The following is a 26044-nucleotide window of genomic DNA, read 5'->3' as shown; positions in this document are numbered from 1 at the left end:
CTTTTATTCAAGACTAAAGTATACAAAACAAGTACTTCTTTGGACCTGTGTGCTTGATATTTTCAGCGTTGAAATCTCTTCAAGCGTCTTTCTCCGTTTCTTCCTTCCAGAGTCCAAAAGAATACGTGTGAAATGTTGACTTTTGAAAGGTGTAAGTGGTGTGTGCTTAGTTAAGAGTTTTCCTCTAGAGAATCTTTTCTATCTCTTTACTCTTTAGACGTGTTCTGTTTAGAATAGGAAAGGATGGATCAGAATGAAGGTGATGATGCTCTTATAGATTCCATCAAAGCTAAGTTAGACTCTTTGTCTTCTCTTACAATCCATTGCTGTATCTACAAGGTACCTAATAAGCTCCGCAGACTCAATCCTGATGCATACACGCCTCGGCTTGTGTCCTTTGGCCCTTTGCATCGCGGTAAAGAAGAGCTTCAAGCCATGGAAGAGCATAAATACAGGTACTTACAGAGTTTTATTCTTAGAACAGACTGTACTCTAGAAGAGCTTGTTAGAGTTGTTAGGACTTGGGAACAAAAAGCTCGAAGCTGTTATGCAGAAGATGTGAAACTTAATAGCGATGAGTTTGTTGAGATGTTAGTTGTAGATGGTAGCTTCTTGGTCGAACTTCTTTTGAGGTCTCATTATCCTCAGCTTAGAGGCGAGAAAGATAGCATATTTGGTAATTCAATGATGATCACCGACGTGTGTCGTGACTTGATTTTGATCGAAAATCAGTTACCCTTTTTTGTCGTAAAGGAGATTTTTCTTCTTTTGTTTGTTTACTACCAACAAGGAACGCCTTCAATCCTAAAGCTTGCTCAACGCCATTTCAGCTGTTTCTTAAGTAACATTGATGATGAGATGCTTACTTCAGAGCCAAAGCATTTTGTTGATCTTCTGAGGTCTTGTTACTTGCCACTGGTCCCAGCCAGATTGAAAGAAACCACATTGAAGGTTGAAAATGCACCTGAAGCAACAGAGTTACACACTGCTGGTGTTAACTTCAAGCCAGCAGAGACCAGTTGTTTACTTGACATTAGCTTTGCTGATGGAGTACTCAAGATTCCTACCATCTTCATCGATGATCTCACAGAATCCCTCTACAGAAACATCATTGCGTTTGAACAATGTCATTGCTCAGATAAGAACTTCCTCCACTACATCAGGTTGCTCGGTTGCTTCATTAAATCCCCTACTGATGCTAACTTACTCATCCGTAGTGGGATCATCGTGAACAATCTCGGGAACGCAGAAGATGTTTCAAAGTTGTTCCATAGCATCTACAAAGAGGTTATATTTGGTAGAAGATTCTACTTTCAGACAATTTCAGAGAATCTTCAAGCTTACTGCAACACACCATGGAACAGGTGGAAGGCGATTCTGAGACGTGACTACTTCCACAGTCCTTGGTCAGTTGTTTCTGTTTTTGCTGCTATACTTCTTATCTTTCTCACTTTCATACAGGCTGCATGCTCTATCTTGGCTCTGTAAAAATCTTTTGGTGAAGGCTCTGTAAAAGTCTTTTGGAACATCACTTGGATCATAAAGCTAAACATTTGTCTAATGAATATATATGATTATAAATGGAAAGCAGAGTCAGATGTGTCGTACACCCGCTATGAGTTGTTTGTGGGTATTGAAGGCTGGTATCAGCATACATACATATATTAAACAAGTTATTTTGCTACCCCTACAATACCAATAGGGATTTTCTTGGGCCTCCTAATCCCTATCCCCTTTTCAGAAAGACAAAATACACTCCTATGAGGTGTGTTTGGGGATAATGTTAGGCCCAAAAAATTAGACATCCCATTAGACTTAGTCTGCGTGGACTCATCACATGTCTTCTAATTTTGTTTTTTTTGGTTAAAGTCTCTGCAAGCGTCATATCTGAAACGTTGACTTCTAAAAGCTTCTTTCCTCCGGAGATCATCTTCTCTCTTTATTCCTATGACGTATTCTGGTTTGTTTCTTTATGAGTCTCTCTGATGCATAGTTGAGGATGGATCAGAATGAAGGTGATGATGCCCTTGTAAAGTCCATCAAAGCAAAGTTGGAATCCTTGTCTTCTCTTTCAGCTCAGTGTAGTATCTACAAAGTACCCAATAAACTCCGCAAGCTCAATCCTGATGCATATACGCCTCGAATTGTGTCCTTTGGAACGTTTCATCGCGGTAAAGAAGAGCTTCAAGCCATGGAAGAGCATAAATATAGGTACTTAAAGAGTTTTATCCCTAGAACAAACTTCAGTCTAGAGGACCTTGTTAGAATTGCAAGAACATGGGAACAACATGCTCGCAACTGTTATGCAGAAGATGTGAAACTTACCACAGATGAGTTTGTGGAGATGTTAGTTGTAGATGGAAGCTTCTTGGTTGAACTTCTTTTGAGGTCTCGTAATCCTCTGCTTAGAGATGAGAAAGATCGCATATTTGGGAAGCCAATGATGATCGCCGACGTGTGCCGTGACATGCTTTTGATAGAGAATCAGTTACCCTTTTTCGTCGTAAAGGGTTTATTCCTTCTCCTGTACTACCAACAAGGTACACCTTCAATCATGGAGATGGTTCAATGCCACTTCAGTTGTTTCTTGAGCAACATTGATGACAAGAAATTTATTTTAGAGCCAGAGCATTTTGTTGATCTTCTGAGGTCTTGTTATCTGCCACTAGTTCCGATCAGGTTAGAAGAAACCACATTAAATGTTGACAATGCACCTGAAGCAACAGAGCTTCACACTGCTGGTGTTAGGTTCAAGCCAGCAGAGACAAGCAGTTGTTTACTTGACATTACCTTTGTTGATGGACTACTGAAAATTCCCACCGTTTTCATTGATGATCTCACGGAATCACTCTACAGAAACATTATCGTGTTTGAACAATGCCATTTCTCAGACAAGAACTTCCTCCACTACACCACGCTGCTCGGTTGCTTCGTTAAATCGCCTAAAGATGCTGAATTGCTCATCCGCAGTGGCATACTCGTGAACAATCTTGGGAATGCAGAAGATGTTTCAAAGTTGTTTAATAGCATCTGCAAAGAGGTCGTCTTCGGTAGAAGATTTTACTTTTCGACACTCTCTGAGAAACTACAAGCTTACTGCAACACACCATGGAACAGGTGGAAGGCGATATTGAGACGTGACTATTTCCACAATCCTTGGTCAGTTGCTTCTGTTTTGGCTGCTATACTTCTTATCATTCTCACTTTCATACAGGCTGTATGCTCTATCTTGGCTCTGTAAAGTCTTTTGGAACATCACTTGGATCATGGAAACAACATTTTGTCATATGAATAAATATTATTTTAATGATTCACTGTTTTGTTTGGTTTTTCAATTTTTCATGAGATGGCACTCCCTAGAGAGAAGCATTAGGCGGTGGATAACTTAACAGTCTAACTACTGTTATAGCTAAGGCAAATAAAAAGACAAGTTACAACTGTAGAGACCAAAAATAATGTCTGAAACTGGGATTAGTCACCTGATGCAAGTGCTTGAGCCAGTGAGATGTGCTGACTTGGCCACGCCTTAGTTGTATCTTTGATTTCATCTTAAGAATAGTGTTGCCACGCTTATCAAGTCTTACACTGTCAAATTCTGTTAGAAAGACACTAATCTAATGTCCCCTTTGCCGTCCTATTAGATTAGTGTCTTTCTAACAGAATTTGACAGTGTAAGACTTGATAAGCGTGGCAACAGTGTGTTCTTTGGAGCCTACAGTATATAAAAAAATCAAAACCAGTGAAATCACTATAAAATTTGACTTTTTTACTCTTTGAGTCTATATAATGGGCCTTGGGCCTAAATATGAAGCCTTAAAAATATTTTATATTGTCGTATGAAAAGCCCAGTTAGATCATGATTAGGGTTTCCTCTTTTTAAGTTAAAAACGTTGGTCGCCTCTTCTGTATAGTTTTGCCTCGCTGAGCAGCTGCAAAATCTTCACGACTTCAAGATGGTAAGCTTCTCTCTCTCTCTATTGAAAAATTCAATCTTTTGTTTGAATTGGTCGCTTGTTTGATCTGTTTGATTGGAATCTAGGGTTTTAATGTTAGTTAGAAAATGAATGAGATTACTGATTTTGAATTTTTTGTTGAAAATAATATGAAATGTAACAGCCGTCGCACAAGTCGTTTATGATCAAGAAGAAGCTGGGGAAGAAGATGAGGCAGAACAGGCCTATTCCTCACTGGATTCGTCTCCGTACCGACAACACCATCAGGTTCGTCAACTTTGTTCTTTTCTTTTGTTTATTCCCGATCTGTCAAATTGAAGGAGTTTGTAGTTGTCTTAGTGGGTGAGTTCTGAAACCAGTATTTTTTCGTGTTGTAATGGTTTTGTTGTCTGGTTTTTATTTTCAGGTACAATGCCAAGCGCAGACACTGGCGTAGAACCAAGCTCGGATTCTAAGTGATAAGCCTTCTGAAAGAGTCTTCTTTTATCTGTTGGGTTTAGAATTTCCTCAAGTTCTTTTGGATTTAAGTTAATGACATTTTCACTTTTCTGTAAGACTTAATCTCTCTTATGATTGATGTTACCAAATTTTCTTTCTATAAGAGATGTTATTTCGTAGCATTTGATTGATTTTGACTATTTAAGCATGTCGTTGTTTGCTTCCATGTTACATTCTCGCAACTTAGAATCTGAATAGGATTTTGAATCATATCAGTTATAATAGGCCTGTGTTTGAAATGTTACATGGTGCCTCGTGCTGGCTAGAAGTTTTAGAATATCTTTTGGTAGTCCGTTTTTGAGAAGTTATGATATTGTCGTAGTGACCACTTGGTTGTTTGATGACAAAGCACTGAAGCAGACAATGTAGAAGTAGAACTATAAATGGTATTATAAAGATAATTACGCCAAACACAATCTGATCACGTCTGTCGAAAATTCTCAAGAGTTTAATTGTGTGAAATTGGGTAAATACAATCGGAACAAGTAAAAAAGTTCTTCTATAACTCGATTGGAGTCTCCCAATACAACAAGGCCTGTCAAACACAATAAAATCAAGAGGTTCCTCGACAAAATGTCTAGCTATCATACTCTGAGCTAGCTTTATTAATTTAGCCTTTCTGGTTGTATCAATCAAAGATCACAAAAGAAGCTCAAAAAGTATATAAAACTTGGTTCTTATTGTCATTTTACTATATCTCCCACTCAACTTACGTTGTGGTACGAGTCAATGATGGCATCAGCAAGGTACTCGCATTTCGCCATTGACAATCCTGCCAACGATATTCTTCCGTCTTTGGTCATGTACACATGCCACTTGTTCGTCATGTTATCGCTCTGCTCGTTACCCAAAAGACAATACAACGTTCAACATCTCATGTCTAAACAAAGCCAAATATATAAATGAGTAGTAGTAATGGGCATACCTGAGCTTTGTTCAAGCCAGTGAAAGAGAACATGCCAATTTGCTTCAGAATGAAGGACCAGTCCTTTCCGCTCTTGTCTTTTGAAACGAGGCTATCGTACAACTCTTGTCTCACCGTCTTTATTCTTCCAGCCATCATTTCCATCTCTGCTTTCCATTCACCGAACATAGTTGCATCCCCCACGACATTAGCCACAATTCTCGCGCCATGAACTGGTGGGTTCGAGTACATAGGCCGAGCAATCCTTTTCAATTGACTCTTGACCCTGAAAGAAAGTAATGTCACTGGTTAAGGTCTATTGACGGTAAAAGGTAAAAACTGAGACTCCAAGATTGCTTGCAAAGTTGCAATAGGCTCATGATATGAAATTTGAGCGAGTGTACCTAGTAGCAGCATCGGCTGATGAGCATACGACATTGATTGCCCCAATTCTTTCTGCATAAAGACCTAAATTTTTACTATATGACTGAGCAACAAAAAACTCCATTCCCCTCTCAGCAAATAATCTCACAGATGCTGCATCTTCATCAAGGCTTCCACTAGCAAAGCCCTGAAAAATTGGTGCATGTAAACATCAAATAAGTTGACCTTGATCCGCTTAACTGTCTTGAGAAACACGATACTAGGAAACTGTAAGAATGGAATACCTGGTATGCAACATCAAAGAATGGGATATGGTTCTTTTCCTGAATGACATCAGCAATTTTCACCCACTGTTCTGGTGTTGGGTCAATTCCAGTTGGGTTGTGAGCACATCCGTGAAGCAAGATGAAAGATCCTTCTGGAGCTTCCTGTACAAAGTCAAGCAAAAACCATCATGATCCATCAGAGTTTCTCGAATTATCACACATGTAGAAATGCAAACAAGTACTCATTTTGGATTAGTCAATACAAAAATGAAAACATGAAATACAGTTTGTTGATTCATTTATAAGGCAATGTTGAATAGAAGAAAAGCGTAGGTTGTCCCACCTTAATATCTGCTATCATTCCTTCAAAGTCCAAACCAATTGTTTTTGGATCATAGTACCGGTATTCAGACCATGGAACTTTGGCATCATTGAAGATATTCTTGTGATTACCTGAAGTAGTTGTTTTGTCAGTTGATAAAGGCGGTTAAATATGAACGCGAAATACCCAAAAAAATTTGTTGTCAAAGCAACTTACCCCAGGTTGGTGATGATATCACAACTTTTGCTCCAGGAAAATAACGCTCTATAAGAGCCGCTGCTAATCGCAGTGAACCTGTTCCTGAAAGACCCTGAATTGTTGCTACCTGTTGATTTATAGCCAAGGCAAATGAATTAGCTCAGAAACAGAAGCATAATGAGAAAACATTTTAACAACATGACGATCCAGACATACTCTTTGTTCCTTAATAACAGGATGACCAGCTCCAAATAGCAACTCAGCAGTAGCCTTGTTGAATGCTGTCAACCCCTCAATTGGGAGATACTGCATTTTTCATCCAAGTGGGGTAAGTTTTAAGCATATTATGATGACGATCCGATTGCTTGTAGACATTTTCAAGTACACAAAGTTACCTCTTTGTTATCTCCTCTCTCCAACATCAAATTCTCTGCCTGTCAACGAGAGTAATGAGGTTACATGGAAGGAGCTATCAGGAATAAAGAAACTATCTATAAATGAGGAAACGAATATGAGCAAACAAAAGTGGACAAGTAGCAACCTTTTTAACAACATTAAGCACATAAGGCTGGAGTTCCTCAGTTCGATAAGCACCAACACCAAGATTGAGTTTCATCTCGTTAGTGTCAGCTTTGAATGCTTCGCTGACTCCAAGAATAGGGTCTGGAGGAGCCATAGTTATACCCTCAAAACGAGAAGGCTTGACTGCAACCGTCATAGTCACCCGGCTAAAAGACTGAAACCAAAAATCCAATTTCTCAGATACAAAAACTACACTTACTAGACTAATAAACAACAAAATCAGATAGATTATTTAGCTCCACATGAGTTTTCAGCTCTAAAACGTCACTGAGATTGTTCAGGTTGGAGGAAAAAAAAAACAAAGTAAAGACAGTACCTTTGCTTTCAGGAACGGGTTCGAACCTGAAGTTCCAAGCTTTAGCTTATCCTGTTCAAGTTCAATCGAAAAAAGAAAAAAAAGACAAAAAAAAAACAGGATCGTGAGTGACACTGATGCGGAATCATTGCTCAGCCCATATATCCAATTTACTCGAAAAGAACACAAACATAGAGAACAGTGAAAAGTACCTTGCTAATCTCGCGTGGTAAGAGAGAAGTAGAACCGAGAGACAACATTGAAGAAGCCATGGATAAAGCTGCACAGATCTCAAAATCAGTGAAGTAGTAGTACGAGGATGGATAAGCAATTCCAAAATAAGACAGTGATGTGACGATATGATCCACAGAAGATGATCAAACGAGGTAAAGAATCACAGGATTTTTACCGTAGCTGATCTGTCACACCTGGATTTGGTAAGAATCGCGCGGTTTCGAAACGATCAGATCGACAGATTGAAGGATCACGGAGAGCAGGACACGACGATATGTACGAAGTTGTTCTTGATACGGGTACAATGGTCATTTAGATCGTGTTTTAAAATCTATTTGTTAAATATTGAATATGTGATTAGCTAAGTTGGTGATTAGTGTGGGTTGATACAACCAGAGATACAATATTTATTTAATTTGTGTAAAAAATTTGACAACACAATTTATTTATATAAGAAATTTACAAATACAATAATTTGAAGTTTCTGTGCTCACATTTCTACTCCAATCGACTCTCTAAAATCCCCCCCCCCCCCCAAAAAAAAAAAGCAAACAAATTATTAATTTCTTTTAAGAGGATGGTGGTGTTAACCGGAGAGTGCCTCCTAGCTCTACCGGAACCAGCGGAACAAGTGAGTGAAGAACATCGGTTATCAACGGTCGGTAACTCGGTTCTGGTTGTACGCAAAGCACTGCCACGGCTGCTACCTAAACAACTCATTTCCGGTTTGATTTACGGTTCAACAAAATTAAGGAATGAATCTACAATCAATCGGGTATTAAGCCTAAACCAATAGAAAAAAAAAAGATGACTCAAACCTGGTATAAGTGCTTATGATCCATTGTATCTTTGATAACCGGATCCACTATTTTGGGAAGCTTTGATCTATCCGTAAGTTGAGGCATTGCCTACAAAGTTTTTGAATTATTCAACATTGCAATCTATTAACCTACCTGTAATTGGCAATAACTTCAAGTCAAACCGGACTTACCCAAGTCACAAGAGATTGGCACTGAACCGAACTCAATTTCTCAACCGGCCGTCTTCCTAGCAAGAGTTCAAGTAGAACCACCCCAAAGGCGTAGACATCACTTTTATCCGTTAATTTTCCTGATCCAACATACAAAAGATATCAACACGTTTCAACGAAACAAGCTCAATCACACAGGTAATTTAGATAGTCTCGGTTAAGCGACTCCACAACAACTATCTCTAATCAAATAATGATTTTTTATGAGATTAGTTGAAATAATACATCAAAACTCAAATGATTTGATTTGATTTGATTTGATTTAGAACAACAATTTCAATTTCAGACGTAATGAAAGGAAACTTATTGTTATGGGGTCACATGTAACAACATGATTATAACGATCAAACTAGTGCTATAACTCCAATGACATGTAACCACATGATTATAACGATCAAACTAGTGCTATAACTCTAATGACATGACAAGGCCGGGACCGAAGTAGAAGGAATTGTGGATATTTTACCATCTAGGAGATATTCTGGAGCAACATAACCTAGTGTCCCTGATAGTTTAATGTTGTTCTTGCCTTGAGCCCCAACCATTACCGCGAGACCAAAATCCGAAATCTGAATGTTGTATCGTTAGAGATGAAAACAAAAACAAAACCCTAGTTTTGGATTGTTTGTTCAAGCAAAGACAAATGGATCAGATTCTTAAATCAACTAAACAATAACCACGATTTAACACTACAAATCTCGTTTAGCTCTGGTTTGGTTTGGTCCAAGTTTCTGGTTTAGTCTAGAAATACATACTCAGAACAGAATCATCATCATTGATCAATGATTTAAGTTGTTTACCTTGGCGTTGAAGGAAGAATCAAGGAGAATGTTTGACGATTTAAGATCTCTGTGGATAATCGGAGGACGACAACGCTCGTGGAGATACTCAACAGCTCTGTTTCCATACCAACAAAAGAAAACGGTTTAGCTAAACCGGTAGAGAGGATTGTTAAATGTGGGCGCTTGATTGTACCTTGCTGTATCAAGAGCAATCTTCATCCGCATGTGCCATGTTAAAGCCGATCCCCGAGAAGGTCCTTAACCATTAACGATGACAAACAATAAATTTTATCGAACAAAAATTATTTATTTCATGTGGTCACATGATTTGTTTTATCTCCGTTATACAATATATTTAATTTTAACTCATGATCTATGACAAGATGATGAGAAGGTAAAAAGAAGATATTTTAAAAGGTTTGTACCGTGTAACTGTGAATCCAAGGATCCGTTTTGCATGAGCTCGTAGACGATAAAACTCGAGCTGATTTCACTTCCATATCCCAACAATGAGATGATGTTCGGGTGGTGAATCTTGCTCAAAAAATTTACTTCGTTCTGAGAGATCAAGATGAGAGGATCAGATTCTTGAAACGAATCAAGATTCCGGAAAAAAAAAAAAAAAAGATAGAACTGATTAGGACTTTGGTACCTGAAATTCTCGTTTTGCTTCTTGACTAACGTTCTCGATCTTTTTGACTGCTGATAGAGTGTTGTTGCTTAAAGAGGCCTTGTAAACATATCCGAATCCGCCTCTTCCTACAAGATTACCTTCTTTGAAACCGCCTGTCGCTTTTTCTAGTGTCTTGTAATCAAAGGACTGCACAAAACCCTTCTTGGATAATGAAATCCCACTCTCACCGCCTTTCACATAAAAACCATTTAGTAAGATATATCAAAACAGAGAAAACACAGAGAACCAATGAAGAAACTGATAAAACCATTAGAAATGTAAATATTGCAGATTTCTCATTCTTGAAAAAGCAATTTTTACCTGAGTTCTTGGTGGTTTTGGGAGATTTCTTAGACCGACAAACCCAAAAGCATAAACAACATAGAAGTATTAGTCCTAGAGAAGCTGAGGTGACTATGAGAGAGATTAAAAGTTTCTTGTGTGCATCTAACTTGTGTTCTTGGCCTCTACCCATTTGGATCCCTGAAATCAGAAGGCAAACAAGAAAAGATTTAGAGATTTCCCTTCAGCTCATCTTCTCATCTGTATTTAGATTCTGGTATGAACCAAACCCCGGTTCTTGATTATCCCAAGCGGATCTAGATAAGTAGTAATATTGAATTTGCTAATCCAATTGAATAACTGAAAAGAGGATACGTAGAAGATAGACAATCCACTCACTAAGCAGCTCAAAAATAGCATTTACGTATATAATTAAAAATCAGATTTTCATTGGTTTACGAAACACACAGATCAATACACAAAAAAAGAGAGAGAGAGAGAGAGAGTGGTACCGTACCTGGAGAGAAGGAAGCCATGGAGGTGTAAACGGGAGAGGGAGAAGGCTGTGAATAAGGTGTAGTAGAAGAAGCAGAAACACTAATGAGGAACTCAAGAACAGAGACCTTAAGAAGAAGAAGAAGAAGATGATGATGAAGAGTCTTTCTCATTTCCTTAACAAGAGACTTCCTATTTGATTCACTCTCCAAGAGACTCTTTGAAACCTTTTAGTGGTGCAAGAGAGATTTTGCCAAGAATGTGAGAATGCTCTTGCAAGATTTGTATCTCTCTTTAATGGAGATCTCTCTTTCATAAATTTTGTTTCCTTTTTTCTTGTCTGCATAAAGGAGGGAAGCAGAAAGTGTTTTTAAAAATAAGTCGAAATCATTCTCTCTGAACTTCTTTATCATCAAATGATTCAAATCAACATGTGAGAGGTTTTGAATGTGATAGTGAACACAAAAGTTATTAAATTCTTACTAACCAAAAACAGTTCAAAATTAATCAATGTAAGTAGTAGATTAGAACAATTAATTACGAAATAATTTGTAACTCATCATTTACATTGGGCCACTCAAATTTTAGAGTGGTCAGATTTAAGATCCTCTTTGTAGCTCCAAGAGTTTACTGACAACAAAAGTTGACCAGTTATGTCAAACCGACAGTCATAAGAAGACTTTCCAGTTTTTTTTTTTTTTTTTTTTTTTTTTTTTTTTTTTTTTTTTTTTNTCGTCAATTATATCATCATTAAAGTAAACGCAAACTAAACACAAAATGACGGTTGTGAATGAAAGATCCTTTCGCAAATGTAGAATGAGTACTCATGATTAAAGTGAAATGAATTCCTCTCTTTTATTTTAATGTTTCTTCACTTGGATGAAAGAACTAATCAAGACTTTGGTAAATCTTAATAGATGTGCCTATTTATTAACTTGGTATATGTTTACCAAGTGATTCTTATATCAGTGCAAAGAATCATTATACTTGGATTCTTATACTCCAAGTCTTAGCACTGATATTGGAGTCAGTGATTCTTTGCACTTGCATCGGATAGATCTTTTATTTTGTCAACTACTATTTTATACTAATAAAAAATACACATTGATGGTTCCTAGATATAACGCGAGTATTTCACATTGGGCGAAATCCGAAAGGCAACGATGTTAATTATACTAATATGGCATATAACATGATGCAACATATGGGAGTGTAAATGTCTGAATGTTTCATTTGAGAAATGTTTGATTGCGACACCATTTTGTTTGGCTAATCAAGTTGGCTTGGAAGAAAGATATATAGAGCATGTGAAAATAAATGTAAACGAAGAGATGGAAAAAATAAAATAACAAGAGTACAAGAAGTTGAAACCTTTCGGATCCAATTAATCGGATCGATGTGTAAGTCCAAAATGTTAGTTCATGTTGTTAATGCTTGGAGTCCTAGAACATATAACCAACATTTGATATCATCCTTTTCATGCAGTTACCTATCTAATTACATTTGGTATTTTGCATTTTAGTCTTTGAAGCGTTACATTTACATCTCTTACTCTCTTAGTGTCTGAGACTGAATTAACCCCTGCGTCAAAGTGTTCATATAGAATACTGGTTCGGTTATAACTAATATATACCAATCAATGATTGCATAAAAGTTTTTTTTCTGCCTCTCAAAAAAGCCAAGCAGAAATCAAAAGATTGCATGTGTAGTTATACGAAACTGTCAGTATGAATTCGTGGATGCAAATTGAATGACTTTGCAAAGTAGGTGAGAATGTAATAGCGATTAGATTAGCTAGGGTTTAGCCTACCAACCATGCTAATTAATCCAATTTCCTAATTATCGTTTCTTTTCAAGTCCATCATGCTTTTTATCTATTTTGCAACAGAACATGTTTTTATATTAACAAAGCACTAGGATTTAACCCGCGGTGTAACATAAGACTATATTTTAAAAATTTTAAATATTTAAAATACGTATATTATATTTGTTTGTTATTTTATTAATTTTTAAATTATATATCTATAACTATTTATTGAATTTACGGGACGATTTTAATGTTCATATATGATTTTAAATAAAATGGTTAAGTTTTTTTTTTGTTTTTTAATATAAATGTTACTATGTTATCTAAGTTTTGACCGCGGTACACCACTTGATTGTGTTTTTTTTATGTAGAATCATATAGAGATATGTGAGAAGTAATAGTTATTTTATGTGTTTAATGTATATAAAAATTAATTATTTTCATTTTTAATTTATCAATTAAAATTCATTGTTATAAAAGTAAACATATCATGTTACTATGCAGTGCATCTATATATATATAGTGTTTAAAAGAGAATAACAATTAATTTAGCCGAAATAATTTAGGGAAACTATATTATCACCTTCAATAAATGTAGAAAATATTAAATGGAAACTATTAATTAAGCCGAGATAATTTAGAGAAACTAACAGATTTTTTCTCTAACTATTAATTTGAGATACAAACAACTCAAATATGTTTAATATAAAAATAAATTTGAATATTTTTATGGGATTAAAAATTTAATGTGTAGAGTTGTTTGTGAAAAAATCGAAATGTATAGATGTTGTTTAGCTATTTATAGCAATAAACGTATCAAATTAGGTAGATTTAAATAGTTTTATTAATTGAATTTCTACGAAATGTTATTTTAGAAAAATTGTTAGGGGTTAATGTTGTAAATAAAACATATTAAATAAGTGAAACTTGAAGGGCATAAACGATGTACTTCAAAAATAATAATATAGATTTGGAGTGTAAGCAATATGGTAGGTAACTCCGTACGTTAAACAGAAAAATAATAATTATTTCTTTCTCCATATATAAACGAAATATTGGTTTGTTCTCGCATTACTTTATATATAGCAAAAGGGGATATACAAAGTCTTTCTCTCTCTGAATTTTATAATTAACAATTGTTTATCCACAATATAAACATTAACATGTACGTATTGTGATTGATACAATGAATGTATATATGTACATACTTGAGATAGACAGTGTCAGTACGTAGAAGGGAGGAATCGAGTATTATCAAAGCGAAAGGACCAATCTATGCCTAGTTTAAATTAAACTCAACCTTTGCCTATCGGATAAGACTTTTTTGACGGTCCAAGATCTTTTCCAACTATTTTTTTTCATTTGCAACAAATTTTGTATATGCTAATAAGTGATATTTTTCAAGAAGATGATTGTGCTTCAAAATGGCCCATAAACTTTCCGTTCATTATCCTAATTCTTTGGGCGACATTTAACAAGCCTAGGTTCTATTGCTTAGCAAAAAAAAAAAAAGCCTAGGTTCTATGTTCTATCGGTGGCAAATAGAAGATCAATAGCTGAAATAAAGAACAAGCATACATTGCGGAGAGCGTCCTGAAGCCGTGAACCACATCACCTTTATGTATCCATCACCGAGACTGGTCTATGCAATAATAGCCAATAGAGTATAAACTAAGGTTGGAATATATATGAAGGGAAAGTTTTAACTTGCAAAGGCATGAGTGTCCATCTTAATAAATAATAATACTAAAAAAGATGAGATAAGAGATTATAGAAGTGGAGAGTGGGACCTTAAACACAGCTGATGAGATGTTGTGTTGGTAAGGTCGTCGTGGGTTCCTCACTCTCAACCCTCTAGAAAAAACCAAATTTATTTTATGAAAATCAAATAACAATTGTTGGATGAGAGAGCTAGTGATAGACGTATATAAATCTAGAAGCAAAACTTTGGGTGTGTCGTGTATGTGAGGTCGAAACAGAGATTACCTTTTGCGTACACATTAATTAATATTTTATTGATCTCACACTTTGAGTAAACTTTACATTATTCTCATATCCATAAACAAAGCAAACTGTGTTTTTTTTTTTTAGGTCAGGCTGACATCAGCAGTTTTTTATATAAATAAAAAAAACTTCATCATCTTTGTGTTACATATACTCAAAAAAAAATCTCAATCTAACGGTTCAGATTTGTTGATTATTAGTAAATCTTGTTAACAAAGCCCTCTTTGTTGTTGTTGTTGTTGTTGTTGTTAATGGAGGTTCCTCTCCAAGTCATTGTGATTTCTTCTTCTTCCTCTTTACTTAGAAACCAATTCCTCTTTATTTAGAAACCAAATTCAAGAGCTTCTTTCTTCGTTATATCTTAAACCTCTCTACAAATCCTTATATTGCAATCTGAGGATCGCTCGATTTGGATTGGCTCAAATCTTCTTCACTTGGTCGACGTAAAGACGACTTTTTGACTTGGTTTTAACTTCACTTCTCCGTCAAAAACTGTACCGTCCTATTTCGATAGAATCAATTGGCTCTCTCTATACGCACACACACCAAGACCAAGGTAAGGCTTAAACTCTCTCCTGTCATTATAAATTTACTTGCTTGATTAGAGTGTGTAGCAACTTTGGTGATTTTGTTTATTTGTTTTACTAGAATGCATGGTTTTGTGCAAAAATACTGTAGATTTCGGATTTAGGATTCTAAAGATTGAACCTTTACATCGTTATATCTGTTGGGTTTTACAAAGTTGTAAATTTTATCTGGAAATTCTCAACGAACTTGGTCTCTCATTCTTCTTCTTCTTCATGTTGAATCGAATTTGGTTTCTGAAGATTTGAAGAAGAATGACACTACTTCGATTAAGAATGTGTATCATCAATGTTTACTATTAGTTCTGTTATCTTCTCACTTTATAAATACATCCTCTTCCTTTGGTTGTTTATGAATTTTTAAATACCTAATGTTTGAAACTTGTTTCCAATTGCAGCAACTTATATTCTCCTCTAGCAACTTATATTCTCCTTTTTGTTAAGGTAATTTATTTGCTTACTTGTTACTTAATGTAGCTGCTTATTACATTTATTCTTCAAGTCTATATTCTTCTGTTTAGTATCAATTAAAGTTATGCCTACCCTCAGATTCTGGATCTTGATGACTTTTGCAAGTTTGTAGATTCTTTAGCGGTTTAATAAGACTTACATCTTCCTGTACTGGAATTGTTGTTAGCCTACTACAGCTCAGATAGTTGGTGGATTGTTTCCTTTCAATTGAATGGTTTGAGAAGGTTCTGTAAGGTTTGTCTTAGTTTTGTCTACAGAATCATTTCATTCTTTTTTAAACTCGAGGCATTCTTCTCATTATCACTAGTATACACTTCTGGGACTTTCATGGATTCATCAGTTAAGTTTTTGATAGTGGACTTATATATTGTATATGAAGGTGTAATCTCAGTGACGCAATTGTTTAAGAGGCTTACTTTAGCCCCAATCGTAAGTTTCCTCTCATCAGCATCTCCATCTCCACTGCACCACTAAGAAGTTTCGTTGGACAAAGACTAGAATTTGTTTTGTTGAAAACTGAGGAGATGGAAGTGAGTCGTTATTTCTCTTTTTTGGACAAGTTTCTTCGAAAGGTGCTTTGATTTTCTTTATCTCTAATGAACTTTAAATTGTTTTTTATCATTAGCATTCAATTTTACCTTTTAGATTCCAATATCCTCTTAACCATTTATGTGGTTGTAATTTCATTTACGGATTCTGATTACTTTATAACCGTTGATAACTTGATATCTTCATCGTATCTCGTAATCTTATATGATTATATCCGTATACAGTCTGTCTCAGAAGGAGCGTATTGAGTTTCTCACTAATATATCTGACATCTTCTTCTGCCTCATCCGGTAAGTGTTTGAAGAGGAAGTTTCTGATACCATATATATAACTCTTAAGCATTGCATATTGTTAATACTTGTGCCTTTATTGAAGAGGAAGTTTGTTGTGGCTTAAAGTATCATCGTGCGGAGAATAGGATACTCATCTTTTATTTGATTCGATTGACAATTGAATCGAGCCGCTCACTTGGTCAATTATGGAGTCAACAAAGGTCTGCATGAATGCACTGTGCGGAGCAGTCTCAACGTCGGGCGAGTGGAAGAAAGGCTGGCCTATGCGATCTGGCGATTTGGCCTCTCTCTGCGATAAGTGTGGGTAAGGGCATTCACTCTTGTGTCTAATTTGAATACTATTAGTGCTGTGGGTTTGTTGAGAATTGGAACAAGAGTGGAGGTTTGAGGGGAATCCTGATTTCATTGATTGCTTACTTTGTAGTAATTTTTGTGAATGTTGGTTTTTGGTAGGTCCGCATACGAGCAATCCATTTTCTGTCAAGTGTTTCACGCCGAGGAGTCTGGTTGGAGAGAGTGTACTTCATGTGACAAGGTGAAGAATTGTTTACTCGTGTTTGTGCTCAACATATCACAATTGTTTTTCTTAATACGTATTTCTGTTTTCGCAGCGCCTTCACTGTGGATGCATTGCTTCCAGATTTATGATGGAGCTTCTAGATAATGGCAGCGTTACCTGTATTAGTTGCGCTAAGAAGTCTGCACTATTTTCTGTAAGACTATTTTCCCTCCTTGAATCAACTTCTTGCAAGGGATGATGCTTTCCTTGGTCGTGGATTCTCTGTCACTATATACTCATGTTATCTCTCTTACAGAATGTCAGTCAAGAATCCAACGGTAGGGACTTGTCTTCGTTTGCTTCACCAGAGCATGTAGGCAGTGTTCTTGAGAGGACAAATCTTAAGCACTTGCTCCACTTTCAAAGAATCGGCTCCACTCAATCTTCTCTTCAAATGAAACAAGAAGAATCTCTGCTTCCTTCCAGACTAGATGCTCTTAGACACAAAACTGAAAGAAAAGAGTTACAGGAATTATCTGCACAGCCTAACTTGAGCATTTCACTTGGACCTACGCTTATGTCGAGTCCATTTCATGATGCTGTTGTTGATGACAGAAGTAAGGCTACTTCGATTTTCCAACTGGCCCCTCGGTCTAGGCAACTGCTTCCAAAACCTGCAAATTCAGCTCCCACTGCTGCTGGTATGGAGCCTAACGGGAGCCTGGTGTCACAGATTCATGTCGCTCGGCCTCCTCCAGAAGGTCGCGGGAAGACCCAATTGCTTCCTCGTTATTGGCCTAGGATTACTGACCAAGAGCTGCAGCAATTATCTGGACAGTATCCTCATCTGTATGTTCATATTATCGTGTTTCTGTTTTTTATTCGACCATGATGCACTATTGTTTATGTTCTAAGGTGTCCTTAACTGTTTATTTTCCAAGCTCAAATTCCAAAATTATACCACTCTTTGAAAAAGTTCTGAGTGCTAGCGATGCGGGTCGTATTGGTCGACTGGTTCTTCCGAAAGCATGTGCAGAGGTAACTTCTTTCGCTGTATATATGATATTCCCAAACTATAGCTGTCTAAATGTCTGGTATCAGCTATAACCTTCTTCGTTTGTCTGTAGGCCTATTTCCCCCCGATCTCTCAACCGGAGGGTCTCCCGTTGAAGATACAAGACATAAAAGGGAAAGAGTGGGTGTTCCAGTTCAGATTTTGGCCTAATAATAACAGCAGGATGTACGTTTTGGAGGGTGTGACTCCTTGCATACAGTCCATGCAGTTGCAAGCTGGTGACACTGGTACTTTTCAAACCCTTTACTCATAGCATGTTAACTACACTCATAGCACGTGGTTCATTAGATCATGCGAGGATAGTGAAATGCGTTCTACCAAGAGATGAACTGTAAATTTTTTATTAGATCTGATGTGTTGGATATTCCCATGTTCTCTGCAGTAACGTTCAGCCGTACAGAACCTGAAGGAAAACTCGTAATGGGATACCGTAAAGCGACAAACTCTACAGCAACACAGGTAAATGCATAAGAAGCGGAGAGTTGTCCCCTTAGGCATAAGAAACTGTCACTGTAAAGTCAAGTATTGGAAAAGAATCCTTTCTGGTACTCTCATAATTATGCAGTCAGTGATATATTTTTCTTTGGGTCTTCAGATGTTCAAGGGAAGCAATGAACCCAATCTAAACATGTTTTCCAACAACTTGAATCCGGGATGTGGTGACATCAACTGGTCTAAACTAGAGAAGACTGAGGACATGGGAAAGGATAACTTATTTCTTCAGTCGTCCCTAACTTCTGCTAGGAAACGGGTTCGGAACATTGGGACTAAGAGCAAGCGTCTTCTCATTGATAGCGTAGATGTTCTGGAACTGAAAGTAACTTGGGATGAGGCACAGGAACTGCTGCGGCCGCCCCAATCCGCCAAACCCAGCATCGTTACGTTGGAAGATCAAGATTTTGAAGAATATGACGTGAGTTGCTGTTTACCTGTTTAGTTGTCAAAAATAGCTGGATCTTTTCACTATATTTTCCTGAAATCGTGTGCTTGCTGATACGCAGGAACCACCAGTTTTCGGGAAGAAGACCGTTTTTGTGTCACGTCAAACAGGGTGAGACCTAATGTACTATGCAATGATAGGATGAAAAGAATTAAGCACACTGAATGATTAAAAAGAAAAAAATGAACTACTGAACATCTGATTATTTGGTTCTGATATGTGATCCTGGATTTCTCAGGGAACAAGAGCAATGGGTGCAGTGTGATGCTTGTGGGAAATGGCGACGGCTGCCTGTGGATACTCTTCTTCCACCAAAATGGTTGTGCTCCGATAATCTCTTGGATCCTGCCAGGTAAACAAGATTGCATGTTCATGTGCTTAACCTAGACTAGTTACCACAGAACATTGCACATTTGTTTTAGACATAACTGATACAATCTATTTCGGCTACACATATGGGATATTGTTATTAAAGATTTTTGACTCACTGAACTGGCCACCTGAATAATATGAGTTGCTGCTTGCATCATCAGGTCTTCATGTTCTGCACCTGATGAACTCTCTCCAAGAGAACATGATACACTTGTCCGGCAGAGTAAAGGTATGATCCGAAGCTTTTATTGGTCTGTCTAATTAGAAACTTCTTTACATAGAAGCTTAAGATTCATTTCCACAGAGTTCAAAAGGAGGAGAATGGCATCAACAAACGAAAAGCTAAACCAGGCGCAGGAGGCATCTGCTGCGGAAACTTTAGCAAATGCAGGCATCACCACGACCGGTGAACAAGGGGAAATCGCGGTTGCAGCCACGACCAAGCATCCAAGACACCGGGCAGGGTGTTCGTGCATTGTCTGCAGCCAACCGCCGAGCGGAAAAGGCAAACACAAGCCGACATGCACATGCACTGTGTGCGAGGCAGTGAAGAGGCGGTTCAGGACGCTCATGATGCGGAAGCGGAGCAGGGGAGAGGCAGGACAGGCAAGCCAACAGGCACAGTCCGAGAGCAGAGATGAGACAGAAGTGGAGAGCATTCCAGCGGTTGAGCCAGCCGCAGGGGAAAATATTGACTTAAACTCAGACCCGGGGGCTTCCCGAGTAAGCATGATGAGCCTTCTCCAAGCTGCAGCTTTTCCTCTGGAGGCATATCTGAAACAAAAGGCTGTTTCCAATACAGCAGGAGAACAGCAAAGCAGTGATATGGTAAGCACAGAGCACGGATCGTCCTCAGCGGCACAAGAACAGGACAAAGACACAAACGGAGCTCAGGAGCCTGTAAGCTAAACCCCTTTTTGGAATCCTCCATGAGTTATTTTATTCTTCATAGGTGTGTTTATTATTTATACTAAACTTCTTCGGTTTCGTCCCAAATTGGCAGAGTGGTTACGACCATTCCGCCAATTGTCAAACCGAAGAAGTGAGGAAGTTATTGTGATTTTTTTGTTTGCCTGTGTGTTTCGGTTGGTGTGGTGAGGCTTGAGAGAGTGACAAAAAAGAAAAGAAAAAAAGGGAATCTGGATGAGATTTTTGGAAATACGTAGGACAACTAACATAATAATCATATCCTGGCATCGAATACATGTATGTATAAGAAGCTTTAAGAAACAATACCTATCGGAACAGAGTATGGAGAAGAACGGAGCTTCACATTGAATCTTGTGACTTAACTTCTACTACATACGTTTTGACCCAAAAAAAAAAAAAAAAACTTCTACATACGTTAGGTTACTCCCTGGATCAAGGTTGTTGAATATGCAGTTCATGGTTTACATAAAAATTAGACAAGGGTCACTGGAGAGATCCTAATATTTTGCTTCGGTTACGAGCTTATGACCAAGGAGATGTAAGACTATCAGTTGCATCAGAGCAAATTCGTCGGCATTAGCTAAAAGTTAAAAAGTGTTGTAATAATAAGCGTTATCACTTATCACTCAACTAACACCTAAAAATAGACAGAAGGCATATACAGTACTAGTATAGTATATAGAAGCCAACCGTAGACCGTTGGTTGCATTTTTAGAAAAACAAATTGAAGCCAACCCGTATACGGTTCATTGTTCATCTAATACGTTAATACGTAATAAGGAGTTTTGAAGTATACGAGGTCAACTGGCTTGTTTGGGTCTGAGTTACGACAATTTATTGTCGGTCCGGTCTAAACCTAACCGAACTGACCAATCTTAAAAAAGAATAAAGAATAGACCCTAAAAGAAGCAATTAATTAAAAAAAGAATAAAGAAGAGTAATCATACATATATATCTAAAAAATATGTAAACGGCCGGCCAAAGTTGATTAAACTTGAGTCGGCTCGATTGACTGAATCCAAACAAAAAAAAAAAACACAACACAACACCACGCCATTCCTATCGTCAAATTACACGTGTCATGTTCCAATTGATTAAATTGTCATCAAACAAACGAACACGTGGATTCTCCGTTATTTCCGATAGATTATTTATTACTATGATTTTCATTTATTAGTAATTTAGATATTTGCCCACCACCACTGCCAAAACCATGATAAACTAGGCGTTTTTTTGTTTCATCTTTTTTTACTTCCTTGTCTCATTTTCATTTCCCTTTTTTGGTTCGATTAATGAATACGATCCAAAATTACAAGAAAACAACAACACAAAAAGCCTCTCCTCATAAGTTACATAATTTTACAAATAAGATCGAGAAATAATAATTTTAATTTAATGGGAAAAGAAAACGAAAAAAAAAAACAAAAATCGAAAAGTACAAATTTTTGTTTTTGCAACACTCGAAAAGTATAGACAAAGAGAGAAATATTCAAAGACAAAGAAGATAAACGAGTGCATGGCAATATAGTAAATATATTGGAATACCAAGGGTTGAGTTATAAAAGGGAAATATTAATTATTGGAGGGGCAAGCAGACCAAGAAAAAAAAATGAGACGGAGAGAAGAAGTGGGGGGAAGTGGGACCCTAGTAACGCGTAGGTGAGACTCCCTCTCTCTCGTCGTGGGTTCCTCCTCTGTTCTGTCCTCTCTCTGTCTTATTAACCCCTAGAGCTAAAAGAAACCACTTCAATCAAACCTCACGCGCCCTCTTTCACAGTTATTATTTATTATTATAATAATAATATTATTATTAATATGGTCGACCACTTCTTTCAAGTAGTTGTTGTCATTTTACCTATTCCCCCCAACACAAATATTCTACTCCACCTATTCAGAATATCTTTATTGGCTTTTTATTTGAAGCTCCACTTATATACTAGTATATGATTAATTGATTATATTAGCTTCTTTTTTTTTGTATTTCTAGGAAGGTCGTATCACTATGTTTTTTTTTTATCAAATAGTAATATGGTTACTGGTCTTTGGGTTTCTTTGTTCTCCTTATCAGTTTTTATTGGTTTTGTCACTGCTTAAGAGTCTTTTATTACCATCCAATACATTAACCGCGTTTTATTTCCCAGTTTGTTATTAGCTTTATTTTGTAAATAATTTTATTCTTAAGAATAGCGTTCGTATCAATATTAATTAGTAATGGTCATATGGATGCATAGCATACTATTTTGTATGAGAATAATAATGTGAAGTTTACTCAAAGGGTTGAGAAGATACATGCCTCTCTAATGAAAGGATTATTTTATGTTTAACGTGTGATAATGAAAGCGACAAATGCGTAATGGAAGATCTTTTTGCTTGGATACTGTTCGGCAAAGCAGCTTTATTAAAAAAAGAGAGGAAAATTGCAATTATCTCTTATTATTGACAACTTGGATAAATTATTTATTGTTAATCATTTTGTTTGTCAACAACTATAAACACTTACAGTTGTATAAATTAACCTTTTAATATATATGCTACTTGTTTTGGTTTGGGTTAGGGGGAGATTATACACCATCTCTTATTCGTGTCAATATATATATATATATATATATTAACTAGTATCAAAGCAAAATCTGCACTGTTAGAATTTTTTGGGATATTTTAAGGAATAATAAATAGAAAAATGTAAATGTTGAGATAACATATGTGATGATAATTCAAAAAAAATAAGAAAAAAGAAAACATAATCTTTATGCTATGTATATATTTCTATTCACAACCAAAGTATTGAATATTGATCCATTTATTAACATATCTTTTTTGTTTTTGGACAAAATCCATTTATTATCATATCAAGTAAAGTAAACATATAAAAAAGTTAAAGAAGAAAAATAAAGGAAAATAGATTTAAAGAAAAGAAGAAAAAAAAGGAGGAAACAACTCAGCGCGTGTAAAACACAAACAAGAAGGCGAGAGTTGGTTAAGAAACCGTCTTAATCCTGGCCGAGAGAGAGAGAGAGAGCAATCTCTCGTGTATAAAACTAACGTTTCTTCCACCTCCTCATTTATTCATTCACCCCTTCTAATTTTTCTCTATCTCTTTCCATTTTCTAAAATTTCCATCTTCCCCGAGATAATTTAATTAATCTCTTCGTCTTCTTCCTCTCTGAAACCTAATCTGCCTCCGTTTAAGTTATGGGCGTCGCCGTTCTCAACCCGCAAGATTGTTTGAAAGATCCCTTCTCCCACATGAGATATCATCCCCGTAACCCTAGCGCGTGTCCCAACAGGCAGAAAAAGCCCGTTTCCAACAACCGTACGCGCCGGAGTCCTCCTCGTAACCAATCGACCAGATCTCCTTCTCCTCCTGTAGCGCCGCCTCCTCCTCCTCCACGCGCGGCTGTCTCTGCTTTCGTTCCTAAGGGAACGGTCAAGAAGGGTCCCAAAAACACCGTTGCCGTCGGTCAGGTGAGAATCCTGAAGCGCGGCGAAGAAATCCCTAGCAAGGCTACAGATCTGGTTGTTGTAAAGACAGATCTGGTTGTTGAGAAGTCAGATCTGGGATCTACTCGTCGTATTGGACCCGATCCGGGTTTGATTCCGAGTCAGATCCGTTTATCTGGCCGCAAATCGAAATCAGTCCCGTTTTACGCCGGTCCGGTCACCATGACTTCGCCTCCTCCAAGCGATGTACCGCTTCCAGCTTTTTTCACCAAGAAGAGCGTTTCTTTGTTCCAAGCCGCCGCTGCAACCAATGATCTGATCAGGATGCTTCGCCTTGACATCGCTTGACGGCGGTTGTCTCCGATCATCTTTGTTCCAAGTCTCAGATGATCCCAAAATGGTTACGAAAGTGTTACAGTTCTGTTTACCGATCGTCAGATTCCGACTTTAAAACCGAAGATCTACAAGAAAAATGATAATCTCCAAGACGATGATGAATCTAGAAGATGAAGAAACCACACATCTTCGTTATGAATCGTTTCGAATCTTCCCTTATTTTTTCAAGGGGCAAGATCGAAATATCTTCTTAACAGGTCTTAGTTTCTCTTCTTAGGGTTTAGTGTTTGTGTAGGAGTATTTTGTGCATAGCCTTTTTCTTTTTTTTTTTATTCCTATCTTCTGTATCTTTTGGGTCTTTAATTTCTGCTTTAATCGTCAGGTTATCTGGGTAAAGTAAATTAATTATATCTTTGAGTCTTTTCTCATTTCGTTAGGGTTCTCTTCGTTTGAGTTAGCTTTGTAAGGTAAGTTATAGAGATGTGTTTTACTGGTAAGATATGAAGTTTAATTTGGGTTTTCTTCTTCTGTTGGGGTCTCTTGGTTATTCCGTAAGCGTTCTTCGTCTGTTTTCGTGTCGTTTAGGTTAAGTCAAACTATCACGGAGATGTAGTTACTGGTTAGATGAAGTGTAAAGGCTTCTATGTAATCTTCTGTACTACAATTCTCTGTACTTCTATCTTTAATATTATCGAATATATATTATAAGTTCTATCTGGCATCTTTGGTTTAGTCTTTTTTTCTTCAGCTTTTGAACATTTATTTGAAAGAAGATAGTTGACCCACCAACAAATCTGGGATTATGTAAATGATTGAATGAATTGAACCACGAAGAAGGATTGACCCTGGGACTTTGTACATGTTTAAGGCTGCAAATTAGCACTTGCGCAGATGTTTCCCAATATAATAAAGACTTGACTTGATATGTGAATTACACAAAGACTTTGTCACAAATACTATTGATATGATTAGAAGTCTACAAAAAAAAGCCAATTGATCTCAGAAGTTGAATGTGACTTTTATCAGAGTTAATATTGAAGGATATCGATTATCATATGAACTTAAGCTATAGATGTCCTTGCTCTTGTGGTTTCTTTAGTTTAAAAAGGGTGTCATTATCTCAATTGTTATACTATGTGACATTTGGTTGGTCCAAGCTGTAAGATATCTCTGCTCTCTCATATAATAAGACAGCCCACCTTGGCCTGATTGAAGAAGGCCCATAGCCCCATTATCTAGAAGTTGTTTCTTGGTCCTAATCCTGAATTTAGAGATTCTATAAAAGAAAGAAACACAGAAGGTGAGATATTTTAGAATCATTAAATAACGGGAACTCTTGTTACCCTCATTCATAATTTAACAACTTGCCTAGTCGTCAAGTAAACATTGGTGAAGTATGACGTGTTATTTACTGAATCAACTTGCCACGTCAGTTTTTTTTTTGGGGTCCCAATTACTAAAAAGATAATTAACACTCCAATAACATAATTGATGGGTTGCCCTAATGAGAGAAGCATAGAGAGATTTTTCTACCTAACCAGAGAAATAAGAAAACTGTATCCTAAACTAAATTTGTGACAATATTATATTTTTTTAAAAGAGTTGTTATTAGGGAATCTTTACTTATTGTTTTATTTTATTTTTCCACATACCCTTTCCCCCACACAACACAGTTTTTGGGTCCCACATTTTGTTTTTGATATAATAATAATTTTTCTCACACAAAAAATTAAATCCAAATCGGCAATCCATCTAGCCACAGACCCGATCTTGCATTTTCATATCGGCATTAAAATGGAAATAAATATTCAATTTTATTTTTTCGAAAAGAACAAACAAGGAAAA

At 36.8% G+C, this 26044-nt stretch overlaps 7 protein-coding genes across 12 annotated transcripts; 5 read left to right on the top strand and 2 right to left on the bottom strand.

Annotated features, from left to right (window-relative positions):
* On the top strand, positions 10-1587 carry LOC104716992 (UPF0481 protein At3g47200-like). Its single transcript, XM_010434492.2, has 2 exons — positions 10-151; positions 233-1587. The coding sequence occupies exon 2, from the start codon at positions 244-246 to the stop codon at positions 1486-1488; it is 1245 nt and encodes a 414-aa protein (XP_010432794.1). The 5' UTR covers positions 10-151; positions 233-243; the 3' UTR covers positions 1489-1587.
* LOC104716990 (putative UPF0481 protein At3g02645) lies at positions 1697-3314 on the top strand. Of its 2 annotated transcripts, XM_010434491.2 has the most exons (2): positions 1697-2540; positions 2670-3314. In XM_010434491.2, exons 1-2 carry the CDS (start codon positions 2000-2002, stop codon positions 3239-3241), a joined length of 1113 nt encoding a protein of 370 aa, XP_010432793.1. In that variant the 5' UTR covers positions 1697-1999; the 3' UTR covers positions 3242-3314. The 2 variants fall into 2 exon arrangements, with proteins under 2 accessions (XP_010432793.1, XP_010432792.1); XM_010434490.2 differs by having other exon boundaries at positions 1697-3314.
* LOC104716989 (60S ribosomal protein L39-1) lies at positions 3846-4580 on the top strand. Its single transcript, XM_010434488.2, has 3 exons — positions 3846-3956; positions 4117-4220; positions 4360-4580. The coding sequence occupies exons 1-3, from the start codon at positions 3954-3956 to the stop codon at positions 4406-4408; spliced, it is 156 nt and encodes a 51-aa protein (XP_010432790.1). The 5' UTR covers positions 3846-3953; the 3' UTR covers positions 4409-4580.
* On the bottom strand, positions 4880-7963 carry LOC104716988 (aspartate aminotransferase, chloroplastic). Of its 2 annotated transcripts, none has more exons than XM_010434486.2 (12): positions 7831-7963; positions 7615-7682; positions 7424-7474; positions 7067-7261; positions 6921-6959; positions 6742-6831; positions 6544-6652; positions 6349-6458; positions 6024-6167; positions 5760-5926; positions 5377-5641; positions 4880-5287 (listed from the first exon to the last, which is right to left on the bottom strand). In XM_010434486.2, the coding sequence occupies exons 1-12, from the start codon at positions 7946-7948 to the stop codon at positions 5156-5158; spliced, it is 1488 nt and encodes a 495-aa protein (XP_010432788.1). In that variant the 5' UTR covers positions 7949-7963; the 3' UTR covers positions 4880-5155. The 2 variants fall into 2 exon arrangements, with proteins under 2 accessions (XP_010432788.1, XP_010432789.1); XM_010434487.2 differs by having other exon boundaries at positions 7812-7941.
* On the bottom strand, positions 8176-11364 carry LOC104716986 (probable receptor-like protein kinase At1g80640). The gene is made up of 10 exons (XM_010434485.2): positions 10921-11364; positions 10443-10604; positions 10101-10312; positions 9874-10006; positions 9642-9705; positions 9467-9563; positions 9133-9235; positions 8628-8746; positions 8455-8544; positions 8176-8343 (listed from the first exon to the last, which is right to left on the bottom strand). Exons 1-10 carry the CDS (start codon positions 11069-11071, stop codon positions 8206-8208), a joined length of 1269 nt encoding a protein of 422 aa, XP_010432787.1. The 5' UTR covers positions 11072-11364; the 3' UTR covers positions 8176-8205.
* LOC104716985 (B3 domain-containing transcription repressor VAL2) lies at positions 14869-20695 on the top strand. Of its 4 annotated transcripts, none has more exons than XM_010434481.1 (17): positions 14869-15265; positions 15692-15737; positions 15931-15998; positions 16144-16336; positions 16538-16603; positions 16689-16910; positions 17060-17141; positions 17218-17319; positions 17422-17954; positions 18047-18143; positions 18233-18407; positions 18563-18639; positions 18776-19093; positions 19182-19231; positions 19359-19472; positions 19654-19721; positions 19797-20695. In XM_010434481.1, the coding sequence occupies exons 6-17, from the start codon at positions 16792-16794 to the stop codon at positions 20399-20401; spliced, it is 2340 nt and encodes a 779-aa protein (XP_010432783.1). In that variant the 5' UTR covers positions 14869-15265; positions 15692-15737; positions 15931-15998; positions 16144-16336; positions 16538-16603; positions 16689-16791; the 3' UTR covers positions 20402-20695. The 4 variants fall into 4 exon arrangements, with proteins under 4 accessions (XP_010432783.1, XP_010432785.1, XP_010432784.1 ...); XM_010434483.2 differs by having other exon boundaries at positions 15941-15998; positions 19797-20401; XM_010434484.2 differs by having other exon boundaries at positions 14870-15265; positions 17422-17942; positions 19797-20401.
* On the top strand, positions 23487-24920 carry LOC104716984. The gene has a single exon (XM_010434480.1). The coding sequence runs from the start codon at positions 23615-23617 to the stop codon at positions 24209-24211; it is 597 nt and encodes a 198-aa protein (XP_010432782.1). The 5' UTR covers positions 23487-23614; the 3' UTR covers positions 24212-24920.

This window comes from Camelina sativa, chromosome 10, assembly GCF_000633955.1.
Source record: "Camelina sativa cultivar DH55 chromosome 10, Cs, whole genome shotgun sequence".
NCBI classification, from domain to species: domain Eukaryota; kingdom Viridiplantae; phylum Streptophyta; class Magnoliopsida; order Brassicales; family Brassicaceae; genus Camelina; species Camelina sativa.
Note: the sequence above shows the minus strand (reverse complement) of the source record. Positions and strands in the feature narration are given on the sequence as shown.

Excerpts from the sequence above, each read along its gene's own strand:
- LOC104716989 (XM_010434488.2), top strand. Across the intron at positions 4,221-4,359 it reads CGTACCGACAACACCATCAG|GTACAATGCCAAGCGCAGAC; the intron begins GTTCGTCAACTT and ends TTTTATTTTCAG.
- LOC104716985 (XM_010434481.1), top strand. The coding sequence starts at position 16,792 with ATGGAGTCAACAAAGGTCTGCATGAATGCACTGTGCGGAGCAGTCTCA. Across the intron at positions 18,144-18,232 it reads TTCCGAAAGCATGTGCAGAG|GCCTATTTCCCCCCGATCTC; the intron begins GTAACTTCTTTC and ends GTTTGTCTGTAG. Across the intron at positions 18,408-18,562 it reads GTTGCAAGCTGGTGACACTG|TAACGTTCAGCCGTACAGAA; the intron begins GTACTTTTCAAA and ends TGTTCTCTGCAG.
- LOC104716988 (XM_010434486.2), bottom strand. The coding sequence starts at position 7,948 with ATGACCATTGTACCCGTATCAAGAACAACTTCGTACATATCGTCGTGT. Across the intron at positions 6,832-6,920 it reads AGAGAGGAGATAACAAAGAG|TATCTCCCAATTGAGGGGTT; the intron begins GTAACTTTGTGT and ends TGAAAAATGCAG. Across the intron at positions 5,288-5,376 it reads CTGGCTTGAACAAAGCTCAG|AGCGATAACATGACGAACAA; the intron begins GTATGCCCATTA and ends GGTAACGAGCAG.
- LOC104716990 (XM_010434490.2), top strand. The coding sequence starts at position 2,000 with ATGGATCAGAATGAAGGTGATGATGCCCTTGTAAAGTCCATCAAAGCA.
- LOC104716984 (XM_010434480.1), top strand. The coding sequence starts at position 23,615 with ATGGGCGTCGCCGTTCTCAACCCGCAAGATTGTTTGAAAGATCCCTTC.
- LOC104716986 (XM_010434485.2), bottom strand. The coding sequence starts at position 11,071 with ATGAGAAAGACTCTTCATCATCATCTTCTTCTTCTTCTTCTTAAGGTC. Across the intron at positions 10,313-10,442 it reads CAAAACCACCAAGAACTCAG|GCGGTGAGAGTGGGATTTCA; the intron begins GTAAAAATTGCT and ends TTTATGTGAAAG. Across the intron at positions 9,706-9,873 it reads CTTGGATTCACAGTTACACG|GACCTTCTCGGGGATCGGCT; the intron begins GTACAAACCTTT and ends TTAATGGTTAAG.
- LOC104716992 (XM_010434492.2), top strand. The coding sequence starts at position 244 with ATGGATCAGAATGAAGGTGATGATGCTCTTATAGATTCCATCAAAGCT.